Source organism: Haliotis cracherodii, unplaced genomic scaffold, assembly GCF_022045235.1.
Source record: "Haliotis cracherodii isolate W230 unplaced genomic scaffold, xgHalCrac1.p SCAF_20, whole genome shotgun sequence".
NCBI lineage: Eukaryota > Metazoa > Mollusca > Gastropoda > Lepetellida > Haliotidae > Haliotis > Haliotis cracherodii.
In genome coordinates this window covers 16383213-16402705 of record NW_027266276.1, presented here as the reverse complement: position 1 = coordinate 16402705, position 19493 = coordinate 16383213, and the positions used below count along the sequence as shown (strand labels likewise).

Sequence of the window (19493 nt, the reverse complement as noted above, 5' to 3'; positions counted from 1 at the left end):
ATTGCCTCCAAGTTTATTTAGATGTCCTTGCAGACGGTAGCCCAGTCTCTGGTCACGCTCAGTTGTGTTGCGTATCATCCGGGTACTCGGGGAAAAAACAATAACAAAGGCAACAACCAGTCCCGGGGAATTTCTTTAGATCAGTGCCCCTTTAAAGACATTTACGAAATAGGAAATGAAATAGAAATAAGTTTCAGCACAATTGTCCTGAACAGTTTGGGAATATTTGAACACAGGAAGACATATAGACCTTTTTTTATCCTAGTAGAACTGACATGTTTAAGAAGTGATGAAAACCTTTTTATATTTGTCAGGACTGTAATCAGAGGGTGTGCTGATCTAACAGAGTAACAAATCAGAAACAGATTCACAGCTAAGTCTAGGCTACGTCAAATATATTGAGCCCACATAGGTTGCGTTTAATGGGTTTTCAGGAAGTGTTTTTCTAATATTTGAACATGAACAAATCTTTCAGCAAACAGAAACCTCTTTCACATGAGTAGTGATTGGAGCGAGCTGGTTTCGTCGTACATCAGGTGTCTTCTCTATCTTACAGCCTCCCATGTCTCCTGCTGGATACTAGGAGAATAACTGAACAGGAGGAATTACAGTTCATCTTTCCCAAGGGAATTAATGTCATAGATTCTGTGTGAGCGAATTGAACCATCAATCTATGACATTTATCCCCGAGGGTAAGATAAACCGTAATTCCAATTTGCAAGTTGGTTATTCTCTTTCTTACCCATTATCTGCAAATATCTCTAGATCTTTACTGCAAACATCTCTAGATCCCATCCCTAACCACCTTTGAAATTTGTAGCGACTGTAACCATGAACAGATGTATCCTTACGAAATGGTAAACAAGCGGCCTTGTCACGTCAAATGTAGTATATTTGTATGACTTACACCTAAACAGAAACAACATGCAAATTATAAGAAACTTTGTGTTGCATTTAGTTCATTAACATTAACAAAGGCAAGTTAACAACTCTAGAAGTCCACCTTGGTTAGTGTGAGAATGGCAGTTAGGTGGATCACACATGTTGACATCATGTCAGAGTGGCTCAGAAAGTCAGTGGTAAAGTACAGTTGAGGCCAGACATGCCTACCACCGATGGATGATGGGTGGATATGGAATATTTATTAAATGGCAGTTATTTATTAGGAAACAGAATGAAGTAGCAGCATGTGGATGGTAATGATTGAAAAGTAGTACCAACAACCAATGAAAAGCTGAGTCATTTATAGAAAAACTATAATTCCCATGAGCATTACAGAACATTTTGTAACCTTTATCCAGCTTCCATAATGAGTAAGAATGTACGGTTATACTTTGTGTGATGGGACAAGACTCCTTAAAAAATGTTTTTTTAAGTTGAATATCGTGATATGTTCCTTATTTACACAAGAAGTGATCTTATAATGATTCTGTTGTTACCTGTTGTAGATTCCAGGATTTTTTTCAAATGTTTTATGTTAGAGACTCACACTTTGATCACCTGGGGTGAGGCAGGTGACCCAGTGGCCTCTGAAACCACAGTTCATAGTTGTCGTGAATAGCAATGCCAGGATCTTCTCATCATGGGTTCGAATCCAGACTCAGTCATGATATTCTGTCTGTTGGCTCATTACCTGTTCTGTGGAAGGCCGCCAGGGGTACTTGTCTATTGGTTGTGTCAGCCTAGGGACTTCCCTTGCATGATATGCTGAAATATTAGCGACATAGCTAATACACAGTTCAAACCAAACTCACTCACTCTACCATGAGCAGTTTATTTGTTGAGAGGTCCATGGAAATGTTTTAAAATATTGAAGATTCAATCAGGCTTTGCATTGAGGTGATCTTGATGTGATTGAGTAGCAAGTCCGACTCTCATCGTCTCAATTATCATTGTACACTCACAAGTCGGCATTCTGGGATTTGACCCCCAATGATGTGGTCTTCTCCTTGGGAACACAGTACGACTTTTGTTTTGTTCAGGGATTAAGATACACTGTGGGGAATAGAATTAGATGTAGTGTTGTTAGTCCTGTTATTGCTTCTGATTAGCTACTTCTCTCAATGTCTCTCCCTGACAAGCAGTGACAGCGATGAAAGTAATTTACTCAATATACTGTACCAGATCCAATTGCTGTCAATCTGCTAGAATACAGGCTTTAGGCAGTGTAGAGTGAGTGGACGGCCTGGCAGTATACTCCACAGCCATCTACTCCTCAACTGATCAATGATGGAGTGTCAGAACTTTAACTCTCGTAGCTTCTTAAAGGGGCTCTTTAGGTTAATGGTGCTGGGTGATAATAGAGGTTATAAGATGAATGGGTGTGTCATTCTGATTTTATGATCCCCCGCTCCTGGACATGACATCCCTCCCTTTCACTGGACATGACATCCCTCCCTTTCACTGGACATGACATCCTTCCCTTTCACTGGACATGACATCCCTCCCTGTCACTGAACATGACATCCCTCCGGTTCACTGGACATGACATCCCTCCCTTTCACTGAACATGACATCCCTCCCTTTCACTGGACATGACATCCCTCCCTTTCACTGAACATGACATCCCTCCCTTTCACTGGACATGACATCCCTCCCTTTCACCGAACATGACATCCCTCCCTTTCACTGAACATGACATCCCTCCCTTTAACCGAACATGACATCCCTCCCTTTCACTGGACATGACATCCCTCCCTTTCACTGAACATGACATCCTTCCCTTTAACCGAACATGACATCCCTCCCTTTCACTGAACATGACATCCCTCCCTTTCACTGAACATGACATCCCTCCAGTTAACTGAACATGGCATCCCTCCCTTTCACTGAACATGACATCCCTCCCTGTCACTGAACATGACATCCCTCCCTTTCATTGAACATGGCATCCCTCCCTTTCACTGAACATGACATCGCTCCCTTTCACTGAACATGACATCCTTCCCTTTCACTGAACATGGCATCCCTCCCTTTCACTGAACATGAGATCCTTCAGTTCACTGAAAATGACATCCTTCCCTTTCACTGAACATGACATCCTTCCCTTTCACTGAACATGACATCCCTCCCTGTCACTGAACATGACATCCTTCCCTTTCACTGAACATGACATCCTTCCCTTTCACTGAACATGACATCCTTCCCTTTCACTGAACATGACATCCCTCCCTGTCACTGAACATGACATCCCTCCCTTTCACTGAACATGACATCCTTCCCTTTCACTGAACATGACATCCCTCCCTTTCACTGAACATGACATCCTTCCCTTTCACTGAACATGACATCCCTCCCTGTCACTGAACATGACATCCCTCCCTTTCACTGAACATGACATCCCTTCGGTTCACTGAACATGACATCCCTTCGGTTCACTGAACATGACATCCCTTCGGTTCACTGAACATGACATCCCTCCCTTTCACTGAACATGACATCGCTCCCTTTCACTGAACATGACATCCCTCCCTTTAACCAAACATGACATCCCTCCCTTTCACTGAACATGACATCCTTCCCTTTCACTGAACATGACATCCCTCCATTTCACTGAACATGACATCCTTCAGTTCACTGAAAATGACATCCTTCCCTTTCACTGAACATGACATCCTTCCCTTTCACTGAACATGACATCCTTCCCTTTCACTGAACATGACATACTTCCCTTTCACTGAACATCAGTGATCACATGTGGCATGACAACCATGTTGCATACACCGCTCACTTTGACCAGCAAAATAGATTTACAAAGGGAGTTTTATTGCATTGGTTACCTCTAACACCTTTCTTGAGACAATTTAATTTGCTGAAGATGAAATTGAGATAAATGTGAAAGCTATAATGCATATTATCCAACTAATAGTGCTTTCATGTGTGATGTTTGTTGGAGGACTAATGGCAGTATTGCATGTCCGATGCCTTGTGGGATGGTGCTGGTTGCCTGATAATTGAGTTAGCTTTATACATCAGACAACAAGGGCAGCCATGCCGTACTCCTGTTCTCACTGATAAACATTTTACAGTCTGGTTTGCAGACAACAAAAATGCTGATGGAAGGATATATCTCTAGGTGTACCCACAGCCATATGTGGTTGCATCTTAAATTTTCACTTCCCGACTGATTAACTACTCTGTTGATAATTTATCTCTTTGATAAATGCACAGATTCTCTGAGATCAACATACTTTGTTTCTTTCTCCAGTTAAATATGACCAGTTGTTCAGTGATAACAGCTTTGGTTTTCTCCCATCCAATGTGACCATAAATTATGAATCTAGAATTTCTAGAGGAGTAATATATGACACCTATGACAATATATTTTCAGGTGTGTCTGTCTGAATAGGCGAATTCGTTTGTCTGAATATCTGTATGTCTGTTTTGATATCAGAATGTGTCAGAAAATCAGAATGTCTGTTCAAATATGTGTATGTCTTTCGAAGTATAGATTCTAATGTGGATCTGTTGGTGACATTTTCTACAACTTAAATATTGTGATACTTGATGAGTCTTATACACATATATATGTAGCCCGTGAAGATCTGAGGTAGATTAGGTCTTCAGCAACCCATGCTTGTTGTAAGAGGCAACTAACAGGATTGGGTGGTCAGGCTCGCTGACTTGGTTGACGCATGTCATCGATCCCAATTGCAGGGATCGATGCTCATGTTGTCAATCACTGGATTGTCTGGTCAAGACTTGATTATTCACAGACCAGCGTCATATAGCTGGATATTGCTGAGTGCAGCGTTAAACAACAAAACAAAAAAACATAAACTGACGTCCAAAAGAAACTTTACCAACTGAAAATATAAATTTCAGACAAAGTATAAATTTTATTTCAATGAAGTCTATCTAAAACACTTAAGATGGGCCCGGACTGTACGACGTTGGCAACGACGTGACTGGCAGAGGGTTGTCTTCACTGACGAAAGTCAATTCTGTATGTTTAGGGCTGATGGAAGACAACGCGTTTACTGCCGAAGGGGTGAACGAACGGCGGCGTGTTGCGTGCAGGAGGTCGTACCATATGGTGGAGGGAGTGTCATGGTGTGGGGAGGGATCTGTGGGCAGGAGAGGACACTGCTGGTCATTGTTGACGGAAACAGCTCAACTTTACATGGATAACATTCTTCGTCCAGTTGTCCTACCATTTCTCCAACAGCAGCCACGTGGTGTCGTTTATCAGCATGACAACGCTAGAGCCCATACAGCCAGATCTTGGCCCTCCAAGAAGAATGGCGTCAAATCTCATGTGACCTCATCAGACGACTGACTATTTCTGTGCGGCGTGTATTGAGGCATTTGGTGGTCACACACGCTACTAATGACTTGTTAATGAACGTGAGTGCTTGTTTATTTACTCTGCCTATTGTCCATGATTCTGAAAGCTCGAGTTTTGTACCAACTTTGGGGGGCTCTGATGTCATTCTCGGTCGCGGTATGATTGTCATTTTCAGTGTTGATTATGTTGATATATTGATCTTCTCAGTACACTTTACTTCATGCATGTATGTTTTGTTGTTTTTGAGCTAGAGTGATTTCAAACTCTGGTAAAGTTTCTTTTGGACATCGGTTTATATATGAACATTCAATGTCAGCTACTGATTTAACTGATACTTGGAGGCTGATTAGAAATAAAATTATGCTTTTCAAAACTTTTATAATATATGTGAGATTCTTTTCACAACAAAGAAATCCATACAAAGCTTAAGGCGTCACTGATAAGATATGATCTATTTGTTGTGAATAAAGTGGTCAGAATCATCATTGGAATCCCCCCCCCCCCCTCCCCCTCCCCCAGGCTGTTCTACAGATGGCAATGAATTAACATCTTGCCCACATGTTTCAATCAGATATTGTAAAACAAATTGAAAATTGATAGAAACGGCTCTTTGATTGAGCCGAGATTAACTTGTGCTATGTCACATGACTTTCATTGACTTGGAAAGAGTGTGCATCTTTTTACATCAAAGCAGGGTATAAGGTATTTGTTGTGCCTCTCAGAAATCCATGTGCGGCCTGACTTGTGGTGGTGGTAGGGGGGTATAGGAGAGTTAATCACCCGCTAGGTGTGATACAAGCGGGATACATAGTACTTTGTCAAGATCACATGAACCAATCAGATGTCGATATTCTGACATGGAGGTATGATTTAGGTATTTTATCAGAATAACGTGAACCAATCAGATCTCAACATTCTGACATGGAGTTATGATTAAGTATTTTATCAAGATAACGTGAACCAATCAGATCTCAACATTCTGATGTGGAGGTAAGATAAACTGATGGGCTATTGACACATGTAACTAAAAATACAAGGACATTGCTTCACACCTGGACACTAAGTTTGTGAACACAGCATATTAAAGTTCCAGCCAAATTGGTCTAAATTAGGTTAAAGATCAAATGTTATTGACCTTGACACAGGACTTTCAGTTTTCAAGTCAAATTAACCAAATGAGTGAATGACGTTGAAAGGCATGGTAATATTAAATTGGATAGCCTGAATTGATGAGCGATATGGATCTCAACCAGTTTCAATTAACATTTGAGTTTGATATTTAGAGAATAACCTACATGGAACTACAGATTTACTGTCCCAGGTGAGTAAAGTTGTAAGTTCCAAGTCTTGTCGATGAACTTTCAACATCAATTCCTGTGAGACTTATAAGCAGTACTCCCGAGATGCAAGTAGGTTATTCTGGATATCACCCATAGCCGGTTTTTCTACTACGGTGTCTCAGACGGAGACATCAGCTCAGTTACTCTCTAAAACCGTCATGAACAGTGGATGATGTCATTTTCAATTAATTGCGTCAATGTGTTCATATGATGTCACATTGCTTTGGGACTTTTTGCAAGCAGTGAAAACAATGGGGCATTTGTTACAATGCTCAGGGGGAATTACTGAAAATGTTTTCACCTAAGCCTGTGCCTTTATAGGTAATGTACTGTGAATGTCATATAATTGCAGAAGTGAACACAATGACATAGAGGTGACAGCTGGGTTCATCACTATGAATGAGTGAACAGTATTTCAGTGATATATGTCTACTTGGTGTGGGAGCAAAGTGATGCAGGTCTTAGACATTAGCACTCGGGTGAACCAACTGTAACAGGTGTTTTGCTGGAAAAAAAACAAAAATTATGGACAGGGCAAATCTGTCATTCAAACCAACAATTTTCAGACTGTGGCCATCTGAAGGGCACGACAGTGCAGTGGCTGGGGTGCCCTCATAGCATGGAGCAACTCCCAGCAGATAACCAGGTGGTAATTGATGCCTTCAATATGAAATCAGCCCACCAAATGATGGAGAATTTGTTGCTTTGTTGGCCTTACAAAGCCTTTTGCTGTCTTCAGCTTCTCACCTGGAACTTCCGGCTGCTAATCCCACAAGATTGTCATGACTTGTTAGAGCAACGGGACAACCTGTGGATACTTGGAGAATTGATTGATGAAAAGGAGACTGTGAGTGCCAGACGGAGGTTAGGGAAACAAGAGTCTTCTGTCTGAATCAGTACACCATTATCTTCACTGCATCTTGATACTGTGCCTCATCAGGGAAATCACTTTGTTCCTTTTCTGTTCCTTGTAAATGTTACACTCATCATGTCACGCTGTGATAAGGTGAGGTTCCTCAGTCTAATTTGAAGCCAGTTCAATCCAACATGGAAGAGTCCAATGTAAAAGTGCTTTGTGCTGATAAAGGGAATTATTTCCCATGCTGTACATAACAAAACATCCTTGTTGGGTAGGTTAGATCCCCACTTTCCCATGCTGCACATAACAATACATCCCTGTTGGGCAGATTAGATCCCTACTTTCCCACGCTGCACATAACAATACATCCTTGTTTCAAGTCCGGAGGTCGTGGGGATAGAAGATGACTTGTTTCTCCCCTCTCAAAGCATCCAAGATCCTATCGAACTGGTTTTGTCTACGGATTATGATACACAACTTCCGCCATTCAACATAACGCTGTCTCAAGTGGGAGGGTGTCTTTTGGCATAAATGTTGCCAAAAATTGGACACACATTACGACAGACCACTGGATTTTAGACGTTATCCATCACAGGTAAAAGCTACATTTTTTCAAGCGCCCTCAACTTGCATCCCGTCCTGATGCACTGAAAGGTGCCAAACTGCACACAGCCAACCTTGCCATCAAGACCCTTCTCACCAAACAGGCAATTTGCAGATTGTGCGATACCAATTAAACTCAGTGGTTCTACTCCCCTGTGTTATTAGTTCCGAAAAAGAACTCAACATAGATCATAGACCTCAAAACACTCAAGGGCGGTCGGGTAGCCTAGTGGTTAAAGCGTTCGCTCGTCACGCCGAAGACCCGGGTTTGATTCCCGACATGGGCTACAATGTGTGAAGCCCATTTCTGGTGTCCCCCGCCGTGATATTGCTGGAATATTGCTAAAAGCGGCGTAAAGCTAAAACTCACTCACTCACTCAAAACATTCAAAAAGAAGTACTTGGTCACGCCTCCAAGATTTCAGATGGAATCAGTCAGGAAACTACGTTCATCTCTCAGAATAGGAGATTGGGTCATCAGCCTCAACCTTAAGGATGCATGTCTCCATGTGCCTATCGACTGCACGTCACGAAAGTACCTCTGTTTCGCAGTAAACTACAGTTGGTACAAGTTCCGAGTTCTACCGTTCTGCATTTCAGTAGGCCCTTGTTTATTCACCAGAATAACGCACCAGTCATCAACTTCATCCATTTACAGATGGTACGACTTCTTGGCTATCAAGACGATTTCCTGGCCGCCAATCAGGAACACACCCAGCTGCTTAAGGATGTGACATATCTCATCCAACTCATGTCTTATCTCGTGTTCCTCATCCATCTGACCAAGTCAGAGATTTATCTGGTACAAGACATAGTCTACATAGGGGCCAGATTTCTTCTACATACAGGATAGTTTTGCCCCTTGGAGGACCGGTTCAACAAGTACATCGCCATGATCAACACAGCCCGAGACCAACCTACCAGATCAATCAGATGGTGGATGTCTCTCATGGGAACGCTGTGTGAGAGACATACCTGAAAGTCTCATGTTTGTGTTCCAGGTGTGAGAGACATACTTCAAAGCCTACGTCTGTGTTCCAGGTGTGAGAGACATAGTTCAAAGCCTACGTCTGTGTTCCATGTGTGAGAGACATACTTCAAAGTCTACGTCTGTGTTCCAGGTGTGAGAGACATACTTCAAAGTCTACGTCTGTGTTCCAGGTGTAAGAGACATAGTTCAAAGTCTACGTCTGTGTTCCAGGTGTGAGAGACATACTTCAAAGTCTAAGTTTGTGTTCCAGGTGTGAGAGACAAACTTCAAAGCCTACGTCTGTGTTCCAGGTGTGAGAGAAATACTTCAAAGCCTACGTCTGTGTTCCATGTGTGAGAGACATACTTCAAAGCCTACGTCTGTGTTCCATGTGTGAGAGACATAGTTCAAAGTCTACGTTTGTGTTCCAGGTGTGAGAGACAAACTTCAAAGCCTACGTCTGTGTTCCAGGTGTGAGAGACATAGTTCAAAGCCTACGTCTGTGTTCCAGGTGTGAGAGACATACTTCAAAGCCTACGTCTGTGTTCCAGGTGTGAGAGATATAGGTCAAAGTCTACGTCTGTGTTCCAGGTGTGAGAGACATACTTCAAAGCCTACGTCTGTGTTCCATGTGTGAGAGATATAGTTCAAAGTCTATGTTTGTGTTCCAGGTGTGAGAGATATACTTCAAAGCCTACGTCTGTGTTCCAGGTGTGAGAGACATACTTCAAAGCCTACGTCTGTGTTCCATGTGTGAGAGATATAGTTCAAAGTCTATGTTTGTGTTCCAGGTGTGAGAGACAAACTTCAAAGCCTACGTCTGTGTTCCATGTGTGAGAGATATAGGTCAAAGTCTACGTCTGTGTTCCAGGTGTGAGAGACATACTTCAAAGCCTACGTCTGTGTTCCATGTGTGAGAGACATAGTTCAAAGTCTACGTTTGTGTTCCAGGTGTGAGAGACAAACTTCAAAGCCTACGTCTGTGTTCCAGGTGTGAGAGACATAGTTCAAAGCCTACGTCTGTGTTCCAGGTGTGAGAGACATACTTCAAAGCCTACGTCTGTGTTCCAGGTGTGAGAGATATAGTTCAAAGTCTACGTCTGTGTTCCAGGTGTGAGAGATATAGTTCAAAGTCTATGTTTGTGTTCCAGGTGTGAGAGATATAGGTCAAAGTCTACGTCTGTGTTCCAGGTGTGAGAGACATACTTCAAAGCCTACGTCTGTGTTCCATGTGTGAGAGATATAGTTCAAAGTCTATGTTTGTGTTCCAGGTGTGAGAGACATACTTCAAAGTCTATGTTTGTGTTCCAGGTGTGAGAGATATAGGTCAAAGTCTACGTTTGTGTTCCAGGTGTGAGAGACATACTTCAAAGTCTCACATTTGTGGGGTGTGTGAGTGAAGAGCATGCCCTGATTCAACACCAGACTAAACTCTACCTTGCTAACACCACCAAACTAAGGTGAGTTACCTCCATGCAGGACCAAAATAAGTCATTTCCTACACTGAAACCAAAAGACTTATAGGGTGCGTTATATCCATTGTTTTGACAGGTTGTTATTCTATGTAATGACCTACAACTTCAACTCCCAGAGGGGAGTGAGCCTCAGTTCACATAGTAGTAGTATTCGTGGCTTATGAGGTATAAGTCTAGTGCCACCCTCTCCTGCAATATGGACGAACTAAATGTAGTTATTGTTTAGGTTATACAGAAAAGATCTGAGTGATATGCTTGGAAACAAAAATAAATGTATCTACTCCACTGTATAAAAACTGCCTCATACTAGTACCTGCATATTATCTTGTCAACCATACTCTGACCATCACTAGCTTCATAGCAGTGTTAGGAGCAACACCGAAACAGTGCTCCTGATTGTAATAAAGTAGTTGTTCATCCATATATCTTATCTTTACTTAGTACTTTTCTTCACAGATACATATATCAATTAACGATCACTTGATCAATAGGGATGAATGAATAACATGGAAAAATCAAAGACCGACAAAATGTACAGATGTAAAATTCATGTTAATATATGTTAATTGTAACTACAAAAATGAAACAATTTCCAGTGGGTGATCATCATTCCAGGATGTCCTCTGAAACTGATGCAACCTGGGAGATCCACAACTATCCTTCCCAAGGTCAATCATCTCCCAACATGTCCACATGCAATACTAATGTGGATTTTTCAAGTTCTGTGATCTCCCCAAACTAGATTCTATTAAACTACAGTAAACAAATTTCAAAAGAAGTCATTATTGAGTAATCGTTTCAAATCTCAGATTGCTCTCAGTCACGCACGCACACACGCACATGAAAGTCATTTTATTACAGACATATATAGATTCAATGTTCATATTCCAGCAAGGAACTCCTCTATCAGATGATGTTGATGGACTTTGGCAACTTTGGCCTTCTCAGATTATCAGTAAGTAACCAATATATCAACTTTCATATATCAGGTTTTGTACAGCTTGAAAAAACAATATTAAAGCATTTTATGTAATGGTGAACTGGTGCCTTTTTCAATGGTGAGATCTATGTGTGCTTGTGGGTGTACTTTTAGTCTGGGGGCTACACTGGTGCTGCTATTTGGTGGAGCTCTTTTCTGGGTTGGTATGGTATATATATATGATATTTATAAGATTTATTAACTGAAGTTATAATAACACAATCATAAAAAAATGTAACTATATTTATCATGTAATGGGTAGGTTTCTCGGCAGGATAAAGCCAACGGATAAAAACGATATCCGTTGGGGTCATATGTGGATAGAGATGCAAATATCAAAGGTCAAGTAGGACTACTTTCACTGTTTGTAAACAAACATGGAGTCGCCCTCGTCATTCGGCGATCGAGTCAGAATTAACCATCGGGAATCTGGATAAACTACAGGGATAATTGCTATCATTATCAAAAGAACAGTCTAATATACTGCTAAGGCATTTTATAAGTTTTGGCAACTTTGGAGATATAAATTTTGAAACAATTTTGCGAGGGCACGAGGCCTAGCCAAGCGGGATCAGTAGCCATATCTGTGCTTGTAGAACTCGGCGGCTTAAAACCTTCTCCACATATCAAAATAGTTGGATTGGGCCGAACTATGTTTGAATTGTTACCTTGTTTCGTTTTGTCGCTGTGTGTACATCTGACTACACTTCTTAACGTAATGACCGTGGCCGTGACATCTCATAGACTAGGGTTGGAGTAGCTTCCCTTTGACAAAGGGCAGTTACTCTAGCAGACAGACCGATGGATTGCCGCTAAAGGCAATTAAAAACAACTGTTGTTTTGCGTATATGTTGCTTCGCCACTATATAAGAAACAGATTTCAGTTGGAACTATATTGGCTACTGTCACTGTCCGACTGACACATAACTTACCCTGTAACGTAATAAATATTAATGCGCGCATTCCAGGAAAACTCGCAATGTTTCGGTAATGTTTGTGGGAGAGGGAAAGCGATTTTGAAGCACAGAATTAAAGAATGACATTATATGATAAAGAGGTTATCACGCTTGTGTGATAACCTCTATTTCACTGAAAAGCTGAAAGGACCCAAGGTGGATTACCACTCTACTGCTTAGAGGTTGATAGCTTTTTTTTTTAGTGATTACATCTCAGAAGTCTTTATTGGGGTAGTATGAACTGGGATCCCTGTGATGATTTAACCTCTTCAGTCAAATTAACAGCAATCTGCTCTTATCTCGCTTAGTTTGGGGCCAGAAATCAAATTTTCTGACCTAGTGAGATTTGCCAGTGTGAGGAATGGTGTGATGGTAATCTTGTGGTGGGAAACACAAGGCCAGGATCAAGCTTGTCAACTCTCCTCAGTGTAGTACCCATGACAGCAAGGCTACAAACAGGCTTATATTGTCTGGGGAAAACTAGGAAACTGTGTGAAGAAAATGAATCTTTTTGAACCTGGTTGTCAAAGTGAGTGTTCATTTGTTCCTAATGTCATAAAGGATGTGCATCCCTCTTTGTTTTTCTGATTGTCCGGCTTCCCGGTACAGATACAATGATTGATTGTAGATGTTCTTTATTGATAATGGCGATAAAGGAAGCTTCACTACCATGGCACTATTATATTTATAAACGATTTCATGAACACACAGATAAAAGATAGAAACAGTTTGTAATCCATGATTGATCAGTGGGCACCAACTGATTGTGTATTAACTACCTCCCCTAACTTATTGGCATTTTGATTTTGGTTTCCATGTTAAGCACATGCTTTGACATATTTTTTTAAATCAGCCAAATCTTCAGTGGCTTAGGAAACCACTTGTCCTGGTGGTTGTGTTGGATGTTTTGATGGCATGTGAAGTTTTCTGTTTTGAAACAGTCTATCCTCGTTAATTCAGTGTATTATTTCTCCATTCCGTTGTGATAATACCTTGAGACCCATTCATTAGGATAACTTCATTTCAAAAGTGATGACATTATCAACATGCCTCCTTTCACTAACTTTGCACAGAATTTCTCTCTCTCATGAGAGTAATTTATTTGGAAGACTACTTGTGGTATAGCATGTTTCAAATCAGACTCAAAACGAAGCTAGGATGGCAATTTATCGTTTTACACTTGGAATGGTAATTGATCTGTGTGGTAGAAATGCTCGTCTAATGAAGATATTATTGTTAAACCTATATGCTGTAACCATTCTACAATGGATGTCACAGTAGACATTTTGAATACCGGTATTCATAAGCTCTTATTATTTAAAGAATCTATTTTTGTTTTCAACTATTATTTCAAGTTCAAACAAACTTTGAAATTTTAGTTGTAATCGTCAATGCATTCCAAAGACTTTTCAAGTAGATTTCAAGCCAAATGAAACATCCTCACTTCCTCAGGAACCTGCCCCAATCTATGACCTTGCCATGATGGCCCTGGACTCAGCGGAGAGTGGCTGGACGGAGGCAGACGGACCAAAGGAGGACCTGGCCCAGTACATCGTGGACTTCCTCAAGACCAAGGCACCCATGTTGGAGGACTACTTCTCTATAGAGGTGGACAAGGTGAGTGTTTGTTTGTTTGTTGTTTAACGCACACTCAGCAATATTCAATATATACGACGGTGGTCTGTAAATAATGATTAGGACCTGGCCCAGTACATCGTGTACTTCCTCAAGACCAAGGCACCATGTTGGAGGACTACTTCTCCACAGAGGTGGACAAGGTGAGTGATTGGTGTTTAACACCGCACTCAGCAATATTCAAGCTATATGACAGCAGTCTGCAAATGATGATTAGGACCTGTCGCAGTACATCGTGGACATCATCAAGACAAAGGCACCATGTTGGAGGACTACTTCTCCATAGAGGTGGACAAGGTGAGTGAGTAGGACCTGTCCCAGTACACCGTGGACATCCTCAAGAGCAAGGCACCATGTTGGAGGACTACTTCTCCATAGAGGTGGACAAGGTGAGTGAGTAGGACCTGTCCCAGTACATCGTGGACATCCTCAAGACAAAGGTACCCCTTGCTGGATTTTCTTTTTTAAATAATGTGGCCACTGTTGATTGTATTGCTCGTGAATAGATACTCCTGGATAAAAGGAAAAAGCAGCCACAATTATTTTATGGATCTATGCAAGTTGCTAACTGCATCATGGCAACATTGACACAAATGGCAAACGTCTCAGTCTCTATTTCTGATCAAAACAAGGAACATGCAGCAAAGTTTGTGCAGCTGCTTTAAGAGGGCACTCACTTCCCACATGGCCACAGTTTGGTTCTCAACGTGAATCTTTTTGGATGGAACATTAACCTATCAGCTTAAATCCATTCCATATTTTGATAAGAATGAATGAAGTGAATTCCTCCTCCCTACAGTCTGGCAACCTGTTGACACTGCCGATGTTGCTGGATGACTACAACCCTGTGCTGGATGGACTTCCCCTGTACGTGCTGCGACTTGCGACAGAGGTATGTTGGTAGCCTCATCTTGGCAGCAGTGCCACAATGTTCTTTAAACTATGCCACTACTACCATGAAGCTGTTGTAATCATAGCAGTGTAAATGTTCCTGCACATTAGAATTTAAGTATAGCTTGTAAGTGTGCACATATCTATCACTTTTTAAACAAAATTGGTATTATGATGGTTGCTTATCGATATTTCAGGGTATATTTTTATGAAATTGAGTGCTGTCTTCACTACAAAAAATATCCCCCAATATAGTCATGATCCCTAACTTCTTCTTTTGTTGTTCGTATGTTGTATACGTCCATGCCTTTACTGATTTTACTAATAATAGAAAGTTTCTTTTTAATGTTACTATTATATAAACATTTCCTCTTACATCTGGTCTGGGTTTTTTAAAATTCAGACATAAATTAAATGCATGGTAGATTTGCATTTGGTGTGTTTCATCAACCAATCAGTAATTCAGTTTGAAATAAAAGATCTATCAGTATTATTCTGTCACTTGTTAAATGGGTCAGTCATTTGGTTTATGTGTTATCACAGGTGTTGATTAATTGATCCATTTGTTTTAATGATATTGTGATACTCGGACTCTTAGCATTGTAATAATAAGTCATAATAAGAATTCATACTGACTTCTCCATCTTTGTGCTATGATCATCGTTAGTCTATGTTAATGTATAGGAGTTATGGCTGTCTTAGCGCCAAAATTGCTTTGTAGAACGGGGCCCAGAACATGTGTATGCTACATAGATATTGTCTTGGTTTGGTAACAGTTATAAGGGGCGGTCGGGTAGCCTAGTGGATAAACTTTAACAACTAGGCTACCCAACCACCCCTTATAACTGTTACCAAACCAAGACAATATTTAATAAAGCGTTCGCTCGTCACGCCGAAGACCCGGGTTCGATTCCTGACATGGGTACAATGTGTGAAGCTCATTTCTGGTGTCCCCCGCCGGGATATTGCTGGAATATGGCTAAAAGCTGCATAAAACCATACTCACTCACTCACTGGTAACAGTTATGTTGACTAGTTACCTTACAGTCCATGCAGTATCCTGATATAATCATAATTACAAACGGCTCCCAATTAACTGTACAATCCTTTTATGCACCATGCACCAACAATCCATATCACAAATACCAAAAGGATTTATGATTTGAGTGAGTGAGTGAGTGAGTGAGTTATATTTTATCACTGCTTTGAACAGTTTTCAGCATTAGAAATTGGCACTAGTCCTATAGTCCTTGCCAAACTGCCCAATATCATAGGGACTAGTAGAAATTTGCCATTTTTAAGGGTTTTGCCACTTTGATAAAAAACACAAACATGGGTATGGTGCTGACAAACCAAGAAACAAGATTGGGGCGAACCAGGATCATAGGTTTCTGGCATGCCCAAGGGACACAACTCTGAACAGCGAATTGCAGCCCCTCAGACGACTGCCACCCATGCCCCCTTCTTATATTTTGAACATTGTATTATATATGTAGTTGATAACATAATTTGTTAGTACTTATTCCTTTCACAATTTCCTGAACACGACTTTTCAGTTCTTTCAGTAATATTCCGACTAAATACTTGTGTTACTAAGTAAGGATAAGATTTATGGATGAACAACTTCTTTATTACAATTAGGAGGTATAATACACGCTTGTCAACCATACTGTCCATCACTAGCTTCATACTGGTGTTCGGAGCAAAACCGAAATGTCGTTCCTAATTGTAATAAAGAAGTTGTTCATGCATAAATCTTATCCTTACTTAGTACTCCAACTTCTAAATGCCTCTCAAAGATGTTACTGTCTCAAAATTCATAGAGTTCTGACTTAACATGCTGCATAAGACCTTCACCTTCCTGTAGCATCACCTAGCCTCTGTACTGAAATGCATGCATGCAGCCTACTTGATACTATGACATACATATGTAGGTCCATAGGAACAGAGAGCGGGCAAGGAGAACTCGATCTTAATGTGGTGTCAATCTTAGCGCTAAGGTTGTGAGCGTACGTCTATGACATCACCTGCTGAAACAATTACTCAGTATGCTGTTATAAACACAACAATTTATGAATTATTTGCCTATTTCTAGTACAATTTCTGAGGGCCAAGACCAATAGTAGACCAATTTACATAATCGTAAAATGTTCAAACATGAAATGTTACAAAATGATCATGAACTCTATTTAATTAATCCTAAGTAGGATCATGTAGCACAACAAATTCTGGATAAACAAATTTGAGCAGTTGCTCAACAACCAAAGACAAAAATCACTAAACAAAATAGACACATGCCTCGACAGTTTATCTGAATGAACATACAAATTTAAAAGCAGTTAAATTTAAGATTTTGGAGATGTTAACATGGTTAAAAATAATTCTATTTCAATAATTCAGTGTTTTTGTATTTATATGTAGTAAGACAAGTCCACCTGGGGATTAAGGGAACAGGCTGGGTATTTGCTGCTCACTGGACCATTAACTTTGCTGTTTTAGACTCTAGTGAATTTTGCATTTTGGGAATATATCAATAAATAAAGTTATATATATTACTAACATTCCCTACATCTGTGAACATACTTAAAAAAATTCTGGTTACACAGTATTATATGTTACTGATGATGAGGATCGAGTCTTTCTCCCTTCCCCCTACTGATTGATGATATGGGCTCAGGATTATCCCCCCTATGTGATCCCTTCCAACGGGCCTGTATGGATACGTACACAATTAAAATATGTCATGTTAAAAGTAAGAATAACACATTAATACCAACTGCAAAACATCAACAAATTGGAATGAACAATTAGCTCATCCAGCACCTCACCTCGGACGTATTACTGTTACAACAGGAACAGATGTGGTCATCCATGATGCATCACAGGATTACGGAACATGTTTTACAGGACATGATAGATATATCATTGTTAAGGGGAAAAGATATACTGCCCACACACCAGCTTGACCATTACCAATGTAATGTAAGGCTATACTGGTTAACCACCTGGTGCAATCATATGACATTAAAATCTTGGAAATGGAGTAAAGTGTGCCACAGGTCACCAAGCCTGGCCCCCCAAAATTATTAATCAGAAGCCCCTGGACTTCAAAATAAATAGACCCAGGAAAATGCCTGTCACCCTCCAAAGCTGTTTTCACTTTCAGGTAAACTGGGAGGAAGAGAAGGAGTGTTTTGAGTCCTTCTGCCGAGAAACCAGCGAGTTCTACTGCATTAAGAAGAGCTTGTTCTCCAGACTGGACCATGAGGGAGGGTCACAGGTCAGTGAGATTCACCCTTTCATCATAAGGCCACACATTCACAGATATATTTGAGCTTTTCCACACAAGGTAGGTCGAAATAAAAATAAATGTCCATTATTTTATTGATATGGTTATTCAGCCATGGAGTTAAAACTGCAGGTGGCCTCATGAATCACTGATAGAAGTCAAAGAATATATATAAAATTATGACATTTTATATTGTATAAGAGGGACTACATTACTAGTGGGAGATATAAGAAAAATAAATAAAATATGTAAATATTTATATGTTTAATTCATTTGTTAGACTGGAAGTAGGGGTGGCAGGCCTGTGAAATAAAAAATGGTTATGAGAATTTATGGGCAGAAATTAAACTTGAAACAGAGATGGCAAAAGAGCAATAGAATTGAGTAAAAATTATTTAGTCTAGCTTGGCATGGAAGAGATACCAGTTACAAAATAAATAATATCAAATTAGGATGATAATCAGTATTTCTATTATTATTATGTTTTGTTGTATGTGCATGTGAAGTTTTGCTGCAATTAATGCAAGGTGTGGTGTGTCAATGAATTATTTTTTTCTTGTCATGTAAAACACTGAGCCAAGAATGCTCTAAAGGCAAATGTATTTAATTTTAAGGAAGTGCAAGAATCTCATCCCAAGGGGGATAAGTGGAGGTGGACTGTGGAGCATGTCATATACCCAGCAGTTCGGACACAGTTACTTCCTCCTAGACAGTTTGCAGAGGATGCAAGCTTATTGCAGCTTGCCAATCTCCCAGACTTATACAAAGTGTTTGAGAGGTGTTAACTGGCAACAACGTCGTAGTTACAACCAAACAACTGGCAGTCAGAAATTTATGGCACTGTCTTTCAAAACCTTTCTAAAATTAAAACAAACAGTTTTGTCCATCTTGAAATTGTCAATTACAGGATGTGCCATTTCATTGATAGAGCTGTGTGAGAAGAGACATGAATATTTTCAGCCGCAGGAGAGAAACAGTAGGAAATACTGGCAATGTAATTTCATTAGACGTCATGGAGCGAAACCAGACTTCTTCCTGTTTAAGGATTACAGATTTTGGCCCAAAAATTCAGGTCAGTAGGTTGGGGAAAATAAAACATTTTACCGGTAAATCCAATTTCTTATTTTTGTTTTCCTCAGAATGTTAAGGGGTGGGAGGAATAGTGAAAGGAACAACAGATGTTTACCGGTAATGCAAACATGGATTCTT

The 19493-nt window shown here is 40.3% G+C and overlaps 1 protein-coding gene across 3 annotated transcripts in view; it reads left to right on the top strand.

Moving 5' to 3' along the window:
• Positions 1-19383, top strand: part of LOC139470096 (DNA mismatch repair protein Mlh1-like) — a 242361-nt gene extending 222978 nt beyond the window's left edge. For all 3 annotated transcript variants that reach the window (XM_071252386.1, XM_071252385.1, XM_071252388.1), the window contains exons 15-20: positions 10411-10519; positions 11426-11489; positions 13922-14086; positions 14904-14996; positions 18162-18275; positions 18899-19383. In XM_071252386.1, coding sequence (XP_071108487.1) covers positions 10411-10519; positions 11426-11489; positions 13922-14086; positions 14904-14996; positions 18162-18275; positions 18899-19069 — 716 coding nt within the window. In that variant the 3' untranslated portion in view covers positions 19070-19383. The remainder of the gene's footprint in view (positions 1-10410; positions 10520-11425; positions 11490-13921; positions 14087-14903; positions 14997-18161; positions 18276-18898) is intronic.
• Positions 19384-19493: the final 110 nt, after the last annotated feature.